This window comes from Amphichorda felina, assembly GCF_050947745.1.
Source record: "Amphichorda felina strain 45539 chromosome Unknown scaffold_6, whole genome shotgun sequence".
Taxonomy (NCBI): domain Eukaryota; kingdom Fungi; phylum Ascomycota; class Sordariomycetes; order Hypocreales; family Bionectriaceae; genus Amphichorda; species Amphichorda felina.
Genome location: NW_028145044.1, coordinates 1,749,724 through 1,768,521, shown reverse-complemented (window position 1 = coordinate 1,768,521; position 18,798 = coordinate 1,749,724). Strand labels below are relative to the sequence as shown.

General features: G+C 58.2%; 10 protein-coding genes across 10 annotated transcripts; 2 read left to right on the top strand and 8 right to left on the bottom strand.

The window, feature by feature from the left end:
* Positions 1-435: 435 nt before the first annotated feature.
* Positions 436-1,694, bottom strand: RPS6 (40S ribosomal protein eS6; the record flags this gene model as incomplete). Its single annotated transcript, XM_083195804.1, has 5 exons — positions 436-531; positions 615-782; positions 978-1,340; positions 1,439-1,525; positions 1,689-1,694. 5 exons carry the CDS (start codon positions 1,692-1,694, stop codon positions 436-438), a joined length of 720 nt encoding a protein of 239 aa, XP_083048820.1.
* Positions 1,695-2,092: 398 nt separating this feature from the next.
* ACO1O0_006410 (chromosome transmission fidelity protein 8) lies at positions 2,093-2,539 on the top strand (the record flags this gene model as incomplete). The annotated part of the gene is made up of 1 exon (XM_083195803.1): positions 2,093-2,539. One exon carries the CDS (start codon positions 2,093-2,095, stop codon positions 2,537-2,539), a length of 447 nt encoding a protein of 148 aa, XP_083048819.1.
* Positions 2,540-2,585: 46 nt separating this feature from the next.
* Positions 2,586-3,473, bottom strand: ACO1O0_006409 (kinase-like domain-containing protein; the record flags this gene model as incomplete). Its single annotated transcript, XM_083195802.1, has 1 exon — positions 2,586-3,473. The coding sequence occupies one exon, from the start codon at positions 3,471-3,473 to the stop codon at positions 2,586-2,588; it is 888 nt and encodes a 295-aa protein (XP_083048818.1).
* Positions 3,474-3,820: 347 nt separating this feature from the next.
* Positions 3,821-5,255, bottom strand: DPH1 (2-(3-amino-3-carboxypropyl)histidine synthase; the record flags this gene model as incomplete). The annotated part of the gene is made up of 2 exons (XM_083195801.1): positions 3,821-4,974; positions 5,033-5,255. The coding sequence occupies 2 exons, from the start codon at positions 5,253-5,255 to the stop codon at positions 3,821-3,823; spliced, it is 1,377 nt and encodes a 458-aa protein (XP_083048817.1).
* Positions 5,256-5,776: 521 nt separating this feature from the next.
* On the bottom strand, positions 5,777-7,006 carry ACO1O0_006407 (galactose mutarotase-like domain-containing protein; the record flags this gene model as incomplete). Its single annotated transcript, XM_083195800.1, has 1 exon — positions 5,777-7,006. One exon carries the CDS (start codon positions 7,004-7,006, stop codon positions 5,777-5,779), a length of 1,230 nt encoding a protein of 409 aa, XP_083048816.1.
* A 1,907-nt stretch (positions 7,007-8,913) lies between these two features.
* Positions 8,914-10,827, bottom strand: VMA2 (H(+)-transporting V1 sector ATPase subunit B; the record flags this gene model as incomplete). Its single annotated transcript, XM_083195799.1, has 7 exons — positions 8,914-9,721; positions 9,777-10,102; positions 10,160-10,321; positions 10,386-10,421; positions 10,480-10,499; positions 10,574-10,658; positions 10,732-10,827. The coding sequence occupies 7 exons, from the start codon at positions 10,825-10,827 to the stop codon at positions 8,914-8,916; spliced, it is 1,533 nt and encodes a 510-aa protein (XP_083048815.1).
* Positions 10,828-11,278: 451 nt separating this feature from the next.
* On the bottom strand, positions 11,279-12,470 carry ACO1O0_006405 (hydroxymethylglutaryl-CoA lyase; the record flags this gene model as incomplete). The annotated part of the gene is made up of 2 exons (XM_083195798.1): positions 11,279-12,130; positions 12,210-12,470. 2 exons carry the CDS (start codon positions 12,468-12,470, stop codon positions 11,279-11,281), a joined length of 1,113 nt encoding a protein of 370 aa, XP_083048814.1.
* A 430-nt stretch (positions 12,471-12,900) lies between these two features.
* On the bottom strand, positions 12,901-14,649 carry TUB1_2 (tubulin alpha chain; the record flags this gene model as incomplete). The annotated part of the gene is made up of 7 exons (XM_083195797.1): positions 12,901-13,126; positions 13,180-13,603; positions 13,663-14,193; positions 14,263-14,338; positions 14,405-14,431; positions 14,493-14,533; positions 14,625-14,649. The coding sequence occupies 7 exons, from the start codon at positions 14,647-14,649 to the stop codon at positions 12,901-12,903; spliced, it is 1,350 nt and encodes a 449-aa protein (XP_083048813.1).
* A 608-nt stretch (positions 14,650-15,257) lies between these two features.
* Positions 15,258-16,258, top strand: ACO1O0_006403 (uncharacterized protein; the record flags this gene model as incomplete). Its single annotated transcript, XM_083195796.1, has 3 exons — positions 15,258-15,390; positions 15,448-15,764; positions 15,827-16,258. The coding sequence occupies 3 exons, from the start codon at positions 15,258-15,260 to the stop codon at positions 16,256-16,258; spliced, it is 882 nt and encodes a 293-aa protein (XP_083048812.1).
* A 337-nt stretch (positions 16,259-16,595) lies between these two features.
* ACO1O0_006402 (WW domain-containing protein) lies at positions 16,596-17,992 on the bottom strand (the record flags this gene model as incomplete). The annotated part of the gene is made up of 3 exons (XM_083195795.1): positions 16,596-17,159; positions 17,225-17,578; positions 17,648-17,992. 3 exons carry the CDS (start codon positions 17,990-17,992, stop codon positions 16,596-16,598), a joined length of 1,263 nt encoding a protein of 420 aa, XP_083048811.1.
* Positions 17,993-18,798: the final 806 nt, after the last annotated feature.

Genomic DNA, 18,798 nt, shown 5'->3' with positions numbered 1-18,798 from the left:
GCACATAGAAGGGAACACTAGCGGTTGTACGCGATTCATCGAACTGTAGCACGTTTGTGTGACTTTGAAGCAGGGTATATCAGGCATCAACTGCATTCCAACGCCATTCAAGGTAAGCAACTGTAAGATCGGAGTCACACACACAGACTACACCAAAATTCTCTACGAACGAGCCTTGTGACTTCTCAGATGCCAAGTGGGCGAGAATCGATATGGGTGGGTTCACACAGTTGGTGTATAGTTCAATTCGGCAGTAGCAATGACTCATGAAGAACATATTTGATTTCCCCGAAGTGCCTCTAATACAGCCAGCCATGAAGAGCTCAAACCGAGCCCGGGAGACCCTCACTCCCAACGCATGCAAACCACAGAGACGTGGGTATGGAATTTTGCCCCAAGTTGCCCAATTTTCATTTTCATTATAACGCCAGGACTCTACTTGCGCATGGAGCTGGCACGACGCTGGCGGGCATCGGCCTTGGAGGCCTTGGCCTCGGCGACACGCTTGGCCAGGATCTGGGCATACTCGTTCTGTTGGCAAGCGTTAGTCGCCAAAATGTCTTTTGAGCTCGCCGCCGTGGCGACTAAGGGGAGAGAATATGGGAAGTACTTACGGCCTCGTCCTTGACCTTCTCGGCTTGGCGCCGCTTGAGGGCGGCACGGTGGCGCTTGTGCTGGAGACGCTGGGGGGTGACCAGGCGCTGGATCTTGGGGGCCTTGGTGTAAGGCTTCTTGCCCTCGCCCTTGGGCTGGATCTCGCGGCGGATGACGTACTTGCGAACCTATTTTCATCGTCCGTGGATTAGTCTTCCGAAACTCTGTTGTTCATTTTATAGGGTGGTCGCCTCCCCGCTCTCACCCTCCCTCAAAATGGCGTTTCGAGGGGTGGGGGAGAACAGGGTCCCTCTCACACTCTACCCGGACAGCCGCAGCTCCGAGCAGGCGATGATCGAGTATGGCAGCGGGGTAAGACATACATCGTCATCCTTGGTGAGGCCGAAGAACCTGCGGATCTTGGTCGCACGCTTGGGGCCGAGGCGCTTGGGGTGAACGACGTCGGTCAGGCCGGGGATGTCCTCCTCGCCCTTCTTGACGATGGACAGAGCCAGGACGGACATGTCGCCATCGACGATGCAGCCGTGGACGGACTTGCGCTTGCGCTCGCCGGTGCGGCGGGGGCGGTAGCAGGAGTGGCCGTCGGACAGCAGGAGGCGGACACGGCCGGGGGCCAGGACACCCTGCTTCATGGGGAAACCCTGCTTGTCGTTGCCACCGGTGATGCGGAAGATGTAGCCCTTGAACTCATCGCCGACGGAGTCGCCAGCAACCTCCTGGCCCATCTATAGATGCGAAAAACACGTTAGCCTTCAATGATTCTCCTCCGGTTCGCCTGGCTGGCAGTTTTCGCGGTCGGCGTGGATCGGGGGGGTTGACGTACGCGCTTCTCCATGAAGATGGCGAGCTTGTGCGCATCCTCAATGTCGAAGAGCTTCTGGCTGCCATTGGCAGGGTAGGAAATGTTCAACTGTGAGAATTGTCAGCCATCATTGTGTTTTCGACATGTTTGATAGGCGGCTGATCTGATTCGAAGGGCGGGAGCGATAACAGGCCGATGCGAGCAAAAAAAAGCATTGCCCATCGCACCAGCTATTGAAGCCTTCGAGATCGATCGGTAGAGCCGAGCGTACCTTCATCTTGCCAGTTTGTGATGGTGCAAGTTGACTTGACCTGGCGCGTGTTGAAGACGGATTGGAGATGGGGATGGAGGTTCTAAAATTTGGGCGAAATGGAGAAAGTGTGTGCCACTAGGGCTGGTCAGCGACAGGTGGGAGTGCTGCGGCCAATCAGGAGCTGCAGCCGTTAGGAAGCGGTGGAAGAATTTCCCGCCTCTGGTTTAACTTCCAGTTTTTTTTTATCGATATCACCAGCCACAGTGAACGCGCACCGCCACAGCAGCCCCAAGTCGCGTCACTCCTCAAGGCAGTCAGTCCACTTAACACCATAAAGCACGGATATCAACAACCGCTCTGAATGATTCATCTCTTCCCATCTCATATATCCCAAAAGATCCTATAATATTCATTAAACGAAGATGGCGTCAGTCAAATTGTACCCTCCCGCTAAAACGGATGCGCCAGCTCCCAACCCTCTCCCCCAGCTCTGCCACACGCCATCAGGACTCGCCCTGCTCGAGCTCCAGGGCGTCATCAACCTGCCCACCGACTCCGAGGGCGAGCTGCTGAGCAATTTCAGTTTCGGAAGGATCGAATTTCCCGAATACAACCCGGACGCCGTGGGCTCGGCTTGGATGAAGCGTGTCCACATGTACATTGGGCAGCACCAGCGTCTAAACGGCGAGGTCAAGAAGCTCCCCAAGGCCATGGCTGTGGTCCGTCGGAAGGGCACGGTACAGGGGAGCGTCGCGCAAGGTGAAGACAGCGAGGAGAGTGGGGATCTGGAGGTTGTTGAGATCATCAAGTACAAGTTGATGTTTTCTGGCCGACCGGAACCTGTGGGCACCGCTCATGCACCAGCTTGAGAATACTCCTTCCATTCTATCCCCATTACTCGGCCTACCCCCGGTGTCAGCTGGAGCCACGCAAGGCCCGAGAAAGCTCCTCCACCCGCTTCACGGTCGCTACCCTCCTCTCCGGATCTGGTGCCTCGGAGATGAAGACCAGCGCGAGCATCAGGGCGGCGTCGAGCCTAAGAAACGTCTCTTCCCGGCGGCTAACTGGTGGGAGTCTCAAAATCTGCGTATAAGCCTGGAGGAACACATCGCCATGCTCCCCATACTCCAGGATCCGAAATATGTCAATCACTGAAGGGCCGACCATGGCATTAGACCAGTCGATGACTGCCGCTATGCACCCTCCCCCATGCCGGAGGTTGACATTGCGGAGGTCCATGTGACACAGCACCGAAGGCAGTCTTCTCAGCCCATCCGCAATGGGTGCCAGGCCGTCGCGTCCGGGGATCCAGCTATCCGCGCTGGGCTCCTCCCTCGCCAACTCCCGGAATCGCCGCTCCATCCTTTCCACCAGGGCCGTGAGAGCATCGGCCTCCCTCTCATGGGCCACGAGCCCGGTATCCCACCCGGGAGGCAGGGGTATACTATGAATCAGCGCCGCCACACGCCCAAGCTCGGCGGGAGACGCCTCTGTTCCGTCGTCGCCGACAAACTCGCACAGCATGGCCGGGTACCCATCGACCTCAAGGTACCCAAACGGCCTCGGGACAGGGACAGGGCTGTCACGGAGGAGCTCGTAGATGCGCAGCTCCTGGCGGATAAGGTCCCTGGCGTCAGTGCTGGGGTCGTTGACATTGTGGTACACCTTCTTCTTGGGGACCCTCAGGGCGACGGGGCCGTGGGTGGGGGATGTTGCTTTGAACACGGCGAACTCGAGCCCCTGGCCTGCTAGCCTGGCCTCCGATAGCGAGGCAGTGGCGACGAAGGGCGTGGCAAGATCCATTGTCTAGCAGTCTGCTGATAAGCTGGTTTCTAGGGTTGGCGTGGTGTGGCCCTGGCAGACTCTAGCTAGAGTTTGGCTTGATTTTCTGCGGATCAATAAACACAGTGTTGGTATACTCGTAGTACTAATCAAGTCCATGTCGAGATGTATCTTGAGGTCCCGGTCTTGGCTTATGTACTACGGGATTGGGCAGGACCTAGATGTGAGTCATTACAGAGGTTCGTCGCCTCCCCCATGCAAGTTGCAGCCACTTGGCTGTCTTCAATGTCCAAAGAATAATATGGCACGTGATGAATGCCATTGCGACGGGAAGCATTGTTTATTTATTTATTTAATCCATGCTGCCATCACCCTGAACTCCCGACATCGATAGGTCTCGTCCGTCCCAACCCCTCCTTTCCGTAGTAGTCCATGGGGTACGAGTCCTTGCCCCAGTCATCCTTGACCTCCAGCGCAACGAGGGCCTCGTACGGCGTCAGCAGGGGCCGCGGGAACGCATAGCCCCAGTCGATGCTCAGGCGCGGGCAGGCGACCTGGACCCAGCACTCGACGTCGCTCATCAGGGCCAGCTTCCCCGGGAAGATCTCGCTGAGGAGCAGGTTGACAAAGGGGATGCCGCGCTCGCGCAGGCGCCGCTCGATGAGGGCCATGGTGTGCGGGTTGCCCTGGCGGCCCAGGGAGCCGAGGATGAGCCCCCACTTGCGCGCGCCCTTGGCCGTGGCGATGGCGGTGCGGCGGAGGTTCTGCATCTCGTCGTGGCCGTAGGTCTCGCGGGTGAGCTTCCGGGAGTAAGGGTCGTAGCGGTAGGCAGGGATGGCGGGGTTGTGGATCATGATGCTCTCGAGGTGGAAGCGGCCGTCGCCGAGGTAGAGGATCAGGTCGACGGCGTCGTCGTCACGGAGACGTGGGGATGTGCAGCCGAGGATCTCGCCCTTGCTCAGGGGCGCGATCTGGGGAACAAGGACGCGGAAGCCGGCCTTCTCGAGGGTGGTCCGGACGCCGTGAATGGTGGCGTTGAACTGGATGGTGCCGACGACGGCAATGGTCTTTCCGGTGGCAAAGTTGCGCTCCAGCGACGCGAGGAGGTGAGATGTGTCGATGCTGATGTCGACAAAGACGTAGAGGGTCTTGATCTTGGTGACATCCACGGGGATGAGGCAGCTGTGGGCGTAGTGGACGAGCAGGTCGCAGCCGAGAGCGCGGGCGGTGTAATCGTCAATGCAGCAGGCGCCGTACGTAACGTCACCCATGATCAAGGTCTCGATGCCCGGGCAGAACTGGACGAGGATGTCGGAGATGGTGGTGGCGAAGAGGAGCAGGCCCTCGGGCATCTGGAGGGCGACCTTTTTGGCGCCCAAGGTGCGAATGCGGTGGATAGTCTTGGGGATCTCAAAGCTGTAGTTGGCAGGCAGCAGAGAAATGGCCGCCTTGAGGTTGGGATCCTCAGTGATCTCCTTGGGGACCTGGTTCAGGAGGCGAGGTGGCCGACGAGGCTTCGCGGCTAGCATGAGAGTCAGCGCAAGTGGGCAGTTACCTACTAGAGTGAGGGAGATTCTCACCTTGGACGGCACCAGATTCGCCTCCTAAGCTTGCGCTCTTGGATGCTGCGGCTTCTGTGGCTGCTCTCCGGCCTACAAATCTCTTCTTGGGCTGTTTGACGACATTTTCCCGGGCGGGCTCAGCCTGCGCCGGCTCGGGTTGACGCTGCGCAGCCTCGTAATTCTGAGCCTCCTCGATATCCGCCGCGATGCCCAGGTCAGTCTGGGCGCGGTCCTCCTCCATACTGGGAATCTCTGGGCGTGATATCCAACGTCTAGAAGCAGTGGGTTAGAAGTTGAATGGTGGGGTATGAGTTGGCGATCACTGGTTGTGGAATGCGACGACTAAACTGAACCGACTTACAGGGAGATACTAAAGGTGAAAGGATGGCAATTTTTTCTATAAGAGCCCTCTTGCGCCCAGAAGCTCTCAGGAAGTTGGGCTTACGGTGGTGGAAGATGCGCGTTATGGTTGAAGCCCAAAGGTGAAGAAGGTTCGGTTGAGTGGGATGAAGCGGGATGAAGTGGGATCAACGCCTTGGAGTCGGTTCATTCTTCATGCCGCAAAGAAAATATCCACCTTTTTCTAGCGGGGCCCCACCCTCTTCGACTTCCAACGTTTCGACTTCAACTCATCACTGCTATTATTTTCTTTCCTTCAATGCTGAGAGATCTGGACGCAAACTTGACATTGTATTAACGACGTCGCCCAACCCCCACTAACTAATCCAATATTAATACCGCCAGCAACCGATCACCGCCCTCCTACTCCTCGTCCACGCTGAAGTGGTACCGCGCGCGCAGCACGTACGGGTCATCGCCAGGCCCAAAGATCTGCTTGGACCCGCGCATCCACGACGGGTTGTTGATGCCGTCAATGTAGTCCTGGACCTCGAGGACGACGCAGCCGTACTGGGGGATGGTGCGGGGGAAGTCGTCGTTGTCGTGCAGGCCCTGCGACCTCTTGAGCGTCAGGGTGCCGTCCTGGCCGTTGCACGAGTAGACCTGGAAGGCGTCCTGGTCGGTGTAGACGTCGACGTTGATGCCGGACCAGTCCGACGACAGGGACGCCACGGGGCTGTGGGTGCGCCAGTCAAAGGTGCCCAGCTGCTGGCGGTTGACGGTCCAGCAGTTGTCGTAGCCGGTGCAGTTGAGCCCGCAGTTGTCGTGGATCTCGTCGTCGCCGAAGGAGGCGCCCAGCTGCTTGGGCTTGCTCCAGAAGTCGTTGACGGAGCCCTTCTTGTTGGCGAGGATCTCGCCGGTGGGGATGAGGATGTTGTCGACGCCGACGCGCTGGCCGCCGTAGGGCATGTGCAGGGTGTGGTTGAGGGCGGACTGGGTCTCGTTGTTGGCGAAGCCGTCGAGGTTCCAGTAGGTGTGGCTGCTGAGCATGATGGGCGTCTTCTTGGTGGTGGGGATGGCGACCATGCTGATGTCCCAGTCCATGCCGTCGAGGGTGTAGGTGATGTACGAGATGACCTCGCCGGGGAACCCCTCCTTGCCGTCCGGGTCGATGAGCTTGAAGGTGATGCTGGACTTGGTGTGGGCCTCGACGGTGAAGTTGCGCCAGCCCCAGCCGTCCTTGCCGCCGTGCAGGGTGTTGATGCCGTCCGGGTGGTCCTCGGTGGGGTGCTCGTTGGGGGTGATGTGGTATGTGTGGCCGTCGATCTCAAAGGTGCTGTTCTTGATGCGGTTGGCGTAGCGCCCGGGGACATCGCCGTAGTTGGGATGCTGCTTGTCGAGGGTGTAGTAGGTGGCGTTGTCCCAGCCGGCGACGACGTCGCGGCGGATGCCGTACTTGTCCTTGACGTACAGGTCCGAGATGGAGGCGCCGTAGGGCACGAAGCCAGCCTTGAGGCCCTTGCTCGATATCCAGTACTTGCCGTCCTTGTCGGGGTGCGGCTTGGACTCTCTGTGGCTGTCCTTGCTTGCGGCGCCGAGCCCAGGGAGGGCCATGGCGACCAGCAGGCCCACGAACTGGTTCTTGAGCTGCATTGCTGGAGGTGAGGGGGTTCCCTTCTGGTGGTGGTGAGACAGCAATTGAGTGCTAGAGGCGCGCAATGGACGACGAGTCACGTAGAGGGGAGAGGCCGTGGGAGAGGGCGCGGGGGAGAGCGTCTAGTATATGTACCATACCTAGCATCGCTTCCAGCCGTCAGCCGTCATGGAATCCTCCATCGCGTCACCCAGCCCCTCGTCCACGGGACGGTTACATGGCACATATCCCATCAATCAAGAAGGGGGGGGGGGGGGTGGTCACCGTGGTCAGTGGTCAGGAAGAAACAAGGGCACGATGATGGCGACTGGTGCGTCTGACGAGACACCCATGGTCCGTGATCCACCACTTCGCTCGGCCATCGGTGGTCATACCGCAAAGATGATGGCACAAAAGATCCCGAAGCTCGACAAGGCGCCGCTTTAAGCGCCGCTTGATGACGGATGGTGGAAGGATTGCTGATGACTGACCTACTGTCTACAATTGCATGCACAGTACTCTGTAGAGCAGAGCCCAAGAGCGTACGGAGTACTCGTACTAGAGCAGCGAGGGCGCTAAGGCCGGATCGCTGCACCCGCCCCAAGCCGCCCCAATTGCGGCGATTTCGATTTGCGCCTCGTTTTTCCCCGCGTGGAGAAACATGTTGGTTGAAGCTCCGAGCCTCCGTCACGGCATGACTGGCATCAATGCCGCTGAAGTCCCGTCGCCCAAGATGCCAATCTTTCTCAGCTAACACCCCACAGACTGGACGGCTGCAAGAATAAACAAAATAAATAGCTTCCTTGTCCCAGGCCAGTCCGAGCTCTCGCGACATGCAGATCTACTAATAACGATGAGGTGGGAAAGACCAGGCCATTCATCCATTCATCAATCATCTACCTATCATCCCGCAACTCGAGCCCGCATTGGTGCGCATCCCACCTCAATTAGCCCATGCCATCCCGCTCAGCACCCATCGAACATATCCTGGAGCCTTGGATGGTTTTTACCGGCAATGGTACATTGTGCAATACTGCTCGGCTTGTCCAGTGCGGGGTTTTAGGGTCCATCCCATCCCATCCCATCCCATCTCGTGGCCCCCCCCCCCATCATCTCCATTCGCATCCTCGCATCCGTGGCCCTTCTCCTCCACCAGCTCGGTGTATTGTCGATTAGAACCCCCCCCCCCCCAAAAAGGCGTACATCGAGTTGGAGACTTGTCTCACCCAATATTAGTCAGTCCCTTCTGACCGTTGGCCGCCTCAGTTATCGTCCCTCGCCGATAGTAACTCCTTTAACCGTCTGTGATGAGAAATGAGCCGTCCTTGATAAACCCAGGGTAGGCCATTGAACCTCGACGTTGAGCATCATCCTCTGCTCGTGGGCAGGAATAATACTACGTATAAGGAAAAGGGCCGAAAGCTGCCCAGGCCCCAATGCCTAACGGCCAACAATCAAACAGCACGGCAAAAAAATACCGTCCTCTACCGATGTTTAAGGAATGGCTCTGCTGCGGGCGTGTGATCACGGCATGGGGGGCATGCACCACTGCATGTCACCGAGCACACCACCACTGCCTTACCCCAACCCCTCATGCTCGGCTGACATCACAACCCCCATACGTACCCTCCAGTTGGGAAGAAACACTTGGATTGCATTTTACGTACAGTATGTGCAGGTCCGTGGCTAATTGAGGAACGGATAGTAGCAATAAAGGCATCTCATGCTAATAGACAACGCGCAACTTTCCCTCGCCCCCCTATACAACAACACATAATGCTTTGACAGATCTGATTGATTTGGCACTCTGTAGTCCGCCATGCTTCCAAACCCCTCCAGGCCCTGTGCGCTCGTCTATTATACTGTAGCCGACACTTGTCGACCGCTCCACCCACGCTGGCTCCGGAACTCCTCCTCTTGCACCACCTCACGCATCGATGAGGTTCTCCTCCGTCTGCTGCTTGCTGGTCGCATCCACATCTGCCTTCTGCTTGCCCTTCGACTTGGCATCCTTCTGGGCCCGCTGGTAGTACTCGTTGAGCACCTTGGCGGGGATGCGGTTGAGGAGCTCCTTGGGGTAGATGCGGAGCAGGCTCCACGCCAGGTCCAGCGACTCGTAGATGGTTCGAGACTCGTAGGCACCCTGTGAGATGAACTGGCGCTCAAACTTGTCCAGGAACTCCAGCGACAGCTTGTCCTCAGACGACAGAGCTTCCTCACCGACGACCGCCTTCATGGCCGCCGCGTCACGGCCGATAGCGTACTTGGCGTACAGCTGGTTCGAAACATCGCCGTGATCCCGGCGCGTCATGCCCTCGCCAATGGCCGACTTCATCAGACGGGACAGCGAGGGAAGCACGTTGATCGGAGGGTAGATACCACGGTTGTGCATGGGCTGATCGACAAAGATCTGGCCCTCGGTAATGTAACCCGTCAGATCGGGAATGGGGTGGGTGATATCGTTGTTGGGCATGGTCAAGATGGGAATCTGAGTGATGGAGCCATTGCGGCCCGTCACACGACCAGCTCGCTCGTAGATGGTCGACAAATCCGTGTACATGTAACCGGGGAAACCACGGCGACCGGGCACTTCTTCTCGCGCAGCCGACACCTCACGCAGGGCGTCACAGTACGCAGACAGGTCAGTAAGAATGACCAGGACGTGCTTCTCCAGCTGGTAGGCGTAGTACTCGGCGGTCGTGAGGGCGAGACGGGGAGTAATGATACGCTCGATGCTGTGTACCACGTCAGTCTTATAGACGTCACTGGAGACGGACAGGGGCTACTCACGTAGGGTCATTGGCCAGGTTGAGGAACAGGGTGGTCCGCTCCAAGCTGCCGTTCTCCTCGAAGTCGCGGGTGAAGAAGCGAGCAGTCTCCAGGTTGACACCCATGGCACCAAAGACAATGGAGAAGTTCTCCTCGTGGCCGTCGTGGGTACCCTTGTTGGTGATACCGTTCTTCTGGACAAGACTAGCCTGTCGGCAAATCTGGGCGGCAATCTCATTGTGCGGCAGACCGGCAGCGGAGAAGATGGGAATCTTTTGGCCTCGGGCGATCGAGTTCATCGTGTCAATGGCAGAGATACCGGTCGAGATCATCTCCTCGGGGTATTCCTGTGGCCCATGTTAGCCGCTATCGGCGCGCCTGTGGTAGACCAGCTTAAAACTTACACGCGAATAGGGGTTGATGGGCGATCCGTTGATATCGAGGTAGTCCTCGGGCAGAACCTTGGGGCCCTTGTCGATGGCACGGCCGGATCCATCGAAGATACGTCCAAGCATGTCCTCAGACACACCAATCTTCAAGCTCTCGCCTGTGAACTCGACCTTGGTCTGTATCCTGTCTCAGCACCGTTCCCCAGAGCCACCGCCGTGTATGACCGCCCAGGCGCCTTACCTTCTTCACATCGATACCAGAGGTTCCCTCGAAAACCTGCGCAGCGAAGAGTCAATAAATCGTCGGGCCTCGTCGTATTCGCTCAGAACAGTACCTGGACAACGGCGCGGTCACCTGCGGAGTGAGCACAGGTCAGCAAAAACGTCCCACGAAGTAGTGCAACATATTCGGTGCCATATCGTTCGTACCTCGAGCTTCCAAGACCTGGCCAGAGCGCTCCGTGCCATCGGGCAGCGTGAGCGTCACGATCTCATTGAACTTGGGGTGTTTGACCTGGAAGGGAGCATCTAGCGTCAGCATCCCCTCGAATCACCCCGGCGCGACATATTGATGACAAGCGACATACATTTTCAAGAATGACTAGAGGACCGTTGATACCGCCAACGGTGTTGTACCGAACCCTCGGCACGATGGAGTATGACGACTCGCGCGGGTCCCCCATGGCGGGCAGAGGTAGTGCGTCGGTGCGGGAAGAGGAGCGGGAGGGATATCGGGGAAATGAAGAGCAGGTCCTTGGGTCGGGGCCGCTCTGGGTTAGAGGGAGGGTGGAAGGGGAGGCGGAGGGAGGACGGAGAGGCAGAGCGACAATGGCCTCGAATCTGGGGGGGCCGAATGAGGTTGGATTGGGGGAGGAGGTTGAGCTTGCCTCACCTTCTGTGACTGGACTGGCTGGGCTGGCTGGGTTCCAGGTTGGCTGTCCACAGCGGTGGAGCCTGCTCACCAGGAGTCGTACCTCTGGCCTGGTGACGTCCACATCACATGACCGAGCCACAGCAGCAAGGAAATCCGCACAGCTTCAGGTTACGCACAACTGGAATTTCTGCACGGCGGTATCTGTGTCAAGCTGTAGCAATGTTGTGAGTAATTAGATTTGCTTCTACAGATGCACCCTATCAGGTCTGCTTGGCCGCCTCGGCGTTCTCCCTCGCCCTCGCACCCAGCACGGCCTTGCCCACCGTGCTATCGTTAGCTCGCCCCAGCTCCGCCGTGATCCACGCCCCAATGTCCGCCATGGCATCCAGGTCCACGCCCGTGTCCATTCCCAGCGTCTCCATGAAGTAGACCATGTTCTCCGTCGCCACGTTGCCCGTCGCTCCGGGGCTGTAGGGGCACCCGCCCAGCCCGCCCACGCTGCTGTCAAACGTCCGCACCCCGTGCTCGAGTGACACGGCTGTGTTGACCAGCGCCTGCCCGTATGTGTCGTGGAAGTGCATGGCAATGTCCTCGGTCCGGATGCCCGCCGCCACCAGGCTCTTGAGCAGCATGCTCGTCCGTGGCGCTGTGCCCATGCCCGTCGTGTCGCCCAGCGAGATCTCGTCCGCCCCGGACTCGAGCAGGTCCGCCGCCATCTCGGCTACCTTGTGCGGGTCGACGTTGAACCCTTCAAAGGGGCAGCCCAGAACCACCGAGATGTAGGCCCGCACCTTCAGCCCCATGCCCTTGGCATCCTGGATGACGGCTTTGAAGCGCTCGAGCGATGTCTGGATGTCGCAGTTGAGGTTCTTCTGCGAGAAGCTCTCCGTCGCGGCCGCAAAGACGGCCACCTCAATCTCGGGCTTCGTGATGGCCTCGGATCCTATCGCGGGCTCGAGCTGGGTCGAGAAGGCGTTGGGGTTCTGCTTTAGGATCGAGGCTGCATCCTGCAGACCCTTGGTGTTGGGGGCCAGGAACGAGTAGGATACCGGAACGGGCGACTGTATCTTTTGCTGTAGGATGTGCTCTAGAATCTCGCTCGAGTTCGCCATCTGCGTAGTAGAAACTAAATTAGCTTACTGCCTCTCCCGCATGCCCGCATCTTGACGGGCCATCTTGATGGAAGCTCACCTGCGGAACCCACTTGGGTGCGACAAACGAACCAGCCTCAATGGTCGAGAGTCCCGTCTTGGCCAACCTCTCAATCAGTTCAATCTTGGTCTTGAGCGGGATCGTCATCTTCTCGTTCTGCAGGCCGTCACGAGGTCCGACCTCGACCAGCTTGACCCTGTTGTCCGAAACCTGCTGGCTGCTGGCGGTCGCAAAGCCTCGCTGCATGCGCAACGGAGCCCGTCTGCAACCCCTGCAGAGCGCTGTGCGAAGGAGCGTCATGGTGTGGGTTGTTGATTTCCCGTGTTCCGGGTGAGTCCGCGATGGGTCGGATGTTGCAATGGGAAAGTTTAGAAGCTGGGGTGAGGAGGTATTGACGGATGTGGATGGTTCGTGGGTGGTGACGATCCAATGCCGATCGCCTACCATCGGCCTTTGTTCCGACCACACCCACCAAAATCCGGAGTCGGCATCACCCAAAAGTCTTGGAAGGCATGTCTAACCTCGGCTTCGAGTACGTATGGAAATTGCTAACTTTTGGGCATCTCATCTATGGGAATTTTATTTCCGACATTAAAAGCGCGTTGGCTAAAGACGTTGTAAAGAAGATACGTACACCCGCTTCATTTTGGGTATGGGAGCAGGCTACAGTAGAATTCGCACTTGGACATCAAGAGTCCAAGGCTCGCCATAAACACCTCGCACTCTCCGTCTAGTACTCCTCCTCAAGCTCCTCATCACCCAGCGAGTCGGCAGCAACCTCCTCGTAGTCGCGCTCGAGGGCAGCGAGATCCTCGCGGGCCTCGGAGAACTCGCCCTCCTCCATACCCTCACCAACGTACCAGTGAACGAAAGCACGCTTGGAGTGCATGAGATCGAACTTCGCCGACAGAGAGGACCAGGCCTCAGCAATGGCGGTCGTGTTGGAAAGCATGCAGCTGTTTCGTGCGTTAGATATTATAAATGATCATGGGAGTATTTAGGAACTTACACAGCACGGTCCACCTTGGCAAGATCACCGTTAGGAACGTTCTCAGGAGCCTGGTAGCAGATACCAAGCTTAAAGCCCGTAGGGCACCAGTCGACGAACTGGATGGTGCGCTTGGTCTTGAGGGTGGCAACGGCATTGTGGGCGTCGCGGGGGACAACGTCACCACGGTACAGCAGGCAGGTGGCCATGTACTTGCCGTGGCGGGGGTCGCACTTGACCATCTGGTTGTTGGGCTCGAAGCAGGACATGGTCATCTCCATGACCGAGTTGGCCTCGTGGGCGGCCTTGGCGGCCGAGATGACGGGCGAGTAGGCAACCAGAGGGAAGTGGATACGGGGGTAAGGGACCAGGTTAGTCTGGAACTCGTTGAGATCGACGTTGAGCGATCCATCGAAGCGCAGAGAGGCGGTGATGGACGAGACGACTGCATATTTGGTCAGCATACGTGGCCTTGGGTCTATCCATAATGTCTTTCTTTCTTACCCTGGGCAATGAGGCGGTTCAGGTTCTCGTAGTTGGGACGCTCGAGGCCGAGGTTGCGACGGCAGATGTCGTAGATAGCCTCGTTGTCGACCATGAAAGAGCAGTCAGAGTGCTCAAGGGTGGTGTGGGTGGTGAGGATGGAGTTGTAGGGCTCGACAACGGAGGTGGCAGTCTGGGGGGCGGGGTAGACGCAGAATTCGAGCTTGCTCTTCTTGCCGTAGTCGACGGACAGACGCTCCATCAGGAGGGCGCCGAAACCAGAGCCAGTACCGCCACCGAAAGAGTGGAAAACGAGGAAGCCCTGGAGGCCAATGCAGTTGTCGGCAACGCGGCGAATCTTGTCGAGGACACCCTCGATCAGCTCCTTGCCGACGGTGTAGTGACCACGAGCATAGTTGTTGGAGGCATCCTCCTTGCCGGTGATCATCATCTCGGGGTGGAACAGGTTGCGGTAGGTACCGGTGCGGACCTCATCGACGACATTGGGTTCGAGATCGCAGTAGATGGCACGGGGAACGTACTTGCCCTGACCTGTATCGCAGAAGCGTTAGGAGGGGAAATGTTATCATGGTATCCAGGGGGGGGACGATATAGCCGTACCAGTCTCGGAGAAGAAAGTGCTGAAGCCCTGGTCGGGGTCCTGAGCCTTGCGCTCCTCAGTGAGGTAACCATCGGGCTGTTTGGCAAAGTGTTAGCTAACCGATTCGGGGCGTCGTGGTTGGCGAGTCGTGTCGGTGTTTACCTGGATACCGTGCTCGAGGCAGTAGAGCTAAGGTGGGGATGTTAGCTACAAATAGTCCAGAGGCGGATAGAATATTTCCGAAGCTCACCTCCCAGCAAGAGTTGGCAATCTGGCAGCCAGCCTGGCCGACTATATTCGTTCAGATCAGTATCCGGATAGATATAAAGTTCGGTAGGCTCGGTGGCGGTGTGCCGACAGGCCCCGAGCAAGCCACACTCACCGTTGATGCTGATAACCTCACGCATGGTGGATGTGTGTGCAAGCTTTTAGGTTCGAACGGTGTGCGGAGGCGCGAGAGGACGAGTGGCTGCGGCAACAGGAGCGAAACCCTGGGTGGCAGCAAGAGCGGTAGAGGAGAGGTCGACGATGGAGACGGCGACTTTTTGCGAGGTTAGTGAAATGAGGTCGAAAGAGGAGAGCAAAAGAAAGGAAGAGCGTCAAGGTCGTTGGGCGGGTTGGAAGAAAATAGGTGGGGGAAATTTGGGAGACAGGGGGGCTTGCCGACCTGGGATTTGTTGATTTCGAGGGCGTGGCTTGAAGTGGTAAGCGCGTCTGCTGGTTCCTGCTGCCTTCACCGCTGGTAGGCTGTCAGGCTTCCTGGCTGGCATCTGGTGCCAAATGACTGCCAAATGGCCACCGCTGCACCGCAGGTATTATGGGGACCGGTATCTCTTGGACGCGTGATGCGCTGGACAATTCGTCACATCACGAACCGCTGTGGCAGAAGATGCATCTGCGAAGAAATGCCGCCTGTGATTCTACACGCAGGTACTCGTAGGCCATGAATGAAACCAGAGAGACACGGCCCGTTTGTATCCGTAGTCGTATTACTCAGTTTGCGGTGAACTGCTACATGTCTCTACACGATGCCGTCACCAAGGCGACAAGGTCCAAGGGTCCCTCCCAGGGCATCCATGCCGCCGACGCGCCCAAAGCTCCGCCTGCCACACCCGGCCCCATGCACGTCCAACAAGCATCAGCGTCGTGTCTGGTGATCCACCACAGCCAACCTCACTCCATGCCCAGCCTGTGAAGAATAATAGCCGTCATGATGAGATTCTCTATCCGTCTCGGGGCCCTATCTGCCCTCCTCTCCACTGTCCACCTCGTCGCCGCCAACGTCGAAAAGGCCATCTTCCTCGGCCCAGCCCTCATCAACATTCCCACCCACAAGCCCACGCTTCCTGACCTCAACCTCCTTTCCCTCACTCCAGGCAACCACTCCATCCGCACCGAGCTAGATCGCGTGTTCCCCTCAGACACCCCGGATCAGCTCGCCTCTGGACATGCAACATGGCTTCTCCTGGACAACCTCACCGAAAGCCAGCGATATGAGGTTCGCGTCTGCTGGGCAGCTACTGTATGTGTTTCTCACTGCTCCCCAATGTCTCGCAGTCTACTTATATTAAATCACAAATCAAGGAGCCAACTAGCTTCGATCTAGACGTCTTTGAGCTCGCTACCGTCTGGGAGACCCCGGACCTCATCCAGTCCCTCGCAGAGTATGCTTCTTCTCGTCGGCCGAGCTCCAGCTCTTCCGAGGACCAGGAACCGCGGATCCATCAAGCCGTGTCCGATGAGACGGGTGAGAGGTCTTCCTCGGCCCTGCTTCTCCGCGTACTGGCGGCAGCGGACTACTTCACCGACAATGCCGGACTCATGGTGGACCCGCCGCCGGTCTTGGTTGATCTCATCCTTGACCCTTTCATCTATAATGTCCTACCGCGATCCCTTGTACCGACGGTGGGATACATCGTGGTTGTCGCCATGTGTACCTGGTTCGTGGCTCGTTGGACGGCGTCCTACCTCGGGTCCATCGCAAGGTCCCAGGACTCGGGAAAGAAACACCAATAGCCCGCCACCAGAATGGGTTGACAAAAACAAAAACGACATTTCCATGTTCCTGCAGAAACAACTCTACTATTTACAATGGATGAGATTCTGCTATACTCGGAATATCATTAATCATGCATCTTCGTAAACCCCGCATGGGTCTTGAGAAAAAGGTGTATAGGTGCCACAAGCTGGGGGTTACACTAGAGGTGCATCCAACTTCTCCCACTTCCATCCTCGACAGCCCTGTTATGCGAAGCAGGTCTAGCGAGATTGAGTGAGGAAAACATTGTCTCTGCGCGGCCGAGTACCGATTTATGACCAAAAGAACGCTTCTCAACGACGATGGGCAGGAATTTCAGTAAGGTGCACCGTACCCATGCGGCTGTTGTTGCTGGCCGTAGGGCGACTGGCCACCGTACGCTGGCTGTCCCTGGTAGCTACCGGGATAGGCGCCGCCGGGACCTCCGTGACCGCCGTGACCGCCGTGACCATGACCGTGACCGTGGCCGCCGGGGCCTCCGTAGGTGCCAGGGGGAGGGCCAGGGGGAGGCGCATATTGAGGGCTGTGCGCACTAGGGAGCTCCGCATAACCCGGGTGCTGCGAGTATGAGGCGCCACCGTGGCCACCGGGTGCTGGCGGCTGAGGACTGTGGGAGTAGTTACCGTAGGACTGGCCGTGAGACGGTTGAGCCTGGGTCGGAGGATAGTGCCCATGCGGAGAGCCGCCGCTCGGGGGAGGAGGATGGTATGATTGGGCGTTGTGTTGCGGCTGGTGCTGGTTCGGTGGCGTGGAGTGATACGATGGCGCAGCTCCGACAGGAGGGCCAGAACTGCCCGCGGATCCTGGGGGTTGGTAGGTGGGAGCCTGGCCGGAATAGCCTCCGTTGGAACCCGAATTGTGGTAGCCATAATTTTGAGCCTGGAAGTATCATGTCATGGTTAGTAATGGTAATCAGGGGCCACGACGAGAGCGCTCGGACTTACGTCGCCATGTCCCGGCTTGCCGCCAAACATGTTAGCCACGCCTCCCATGACGGCGCCGGCAAGGCCGCCCTGGTGTTGCGATGACTGTCCGGATGTGTTTCCGCTGTGGTAGTTCTGCGGAGGTGAAGGCTTGCTGGACGGCGAGAAGAGGTTGGACGCCAGCTGGCCGACGAGCTTCCCTGCGCCCGAGGGCTTGCCTCCGCTGCCGTGCGAGCCGCCGCTGCCGCCGCCGTGTCCTCCTCCCAGGAACTGGCTAGCGAGATCTCCGAGCGGGTTCGACCCGTGGCTGCCGCTGCTGCTATTATGGCCGCCGCTCTGCTTGCCACCGCCTAGGAGCGCGTTCATGGCCATGCTCTGTATGCGACACACGAGTCAGTCCATTGGGTTCGAGCATCACAAAACATCAGTGGGAAATCTGCTTACACCAAGGCCCCTCTCGCCATTGGGACCGTCGCCGCCCCTCATGCCATCCGTCAGGATGGGCTCCATGGTGCCGTCGGGGAAGCGCATCGTCTGGGAGCCGTCCTCGTGGGTGATGACCTCGGGCTGGGGCTGGCCCGGAGTGCCGTACGGGTGCTCGGTCGCATGAAAGGGCGTGTTGCCCGTCTGGACGGCCTCGGTGGGAGTGTCCCACTGGGAAACGCCCGTGGACAGCTGGACGTAGTAGTACTTCTTGCTCGAGCCGTCCCATTGCGCGATCCAGCCTGCGGGGAGGGTTGGCGGGGCAAACGTGGGACCGCTGGCGCTGGGAGACGTCGGACCTGCCATGGTGGATGGCGGTGGGAGGGAGGCTGTCTCTGGTCTGTCGGGGGTTGGAATTGAAGGATGAGAGACCTAGAGATGGGACAAAAGAAGAGAGGGAGGAAAGAGGAAGAGGAAGGGGTGGAATGTACGGACTACGGAGCGCTGGAGGTGGTATTGGGGGGGAGGGTCGTGGTCGGCCGCGCCACTGGCCTATCTCTTGGTGCAGGTACTCAATGGGCCGACCTCAGGCCTGTTGCCAGTCGGCAGATAGGGGCAGATGCACCGTACTTGGGAATAGCCCGACCGGCTATAATAAGCACCCACCAGCGGCCGGGACCTTTCTCGGAGCACCTGAGAGGACTACAATACGGAGGCCACCAAAACTGATGGTGCCGTTTGTGCCTTGATAGGCAAGTAAGTAAGTACGAGTACAGTACGAAAATGTTGGGCGGTCAGACTGTCAGCCACCACTGCGCCCGGCACTGGCACAGCTGGCTGGCGCAGACACTCGAATGCCCAGACCACCCAGTGGCCCACACTGTTGGGCACTCGTGTCTTCGCTCGCCGCAAGCGGTCAGCTGCGTTAGGGTCCTGTTTTTCTGCTTTATGACCACGTTCCATCATTCCCTTTAGTCAGCTACTGCTCCCATCTGGCACCTGACGGGATGGAATTGGCACGGAAACTTGGATGGTGCTACTAAAACAATGTGGGTGGATGGGTGGCCGTCACGCACTCGTTGGGTGTACAGTGTCGGCCTTGTCATACATGGGAAAATTCATGGCGATTGTAGTTCAGATGACGTTCTCGCACTGTATTTTCGTCACCAATC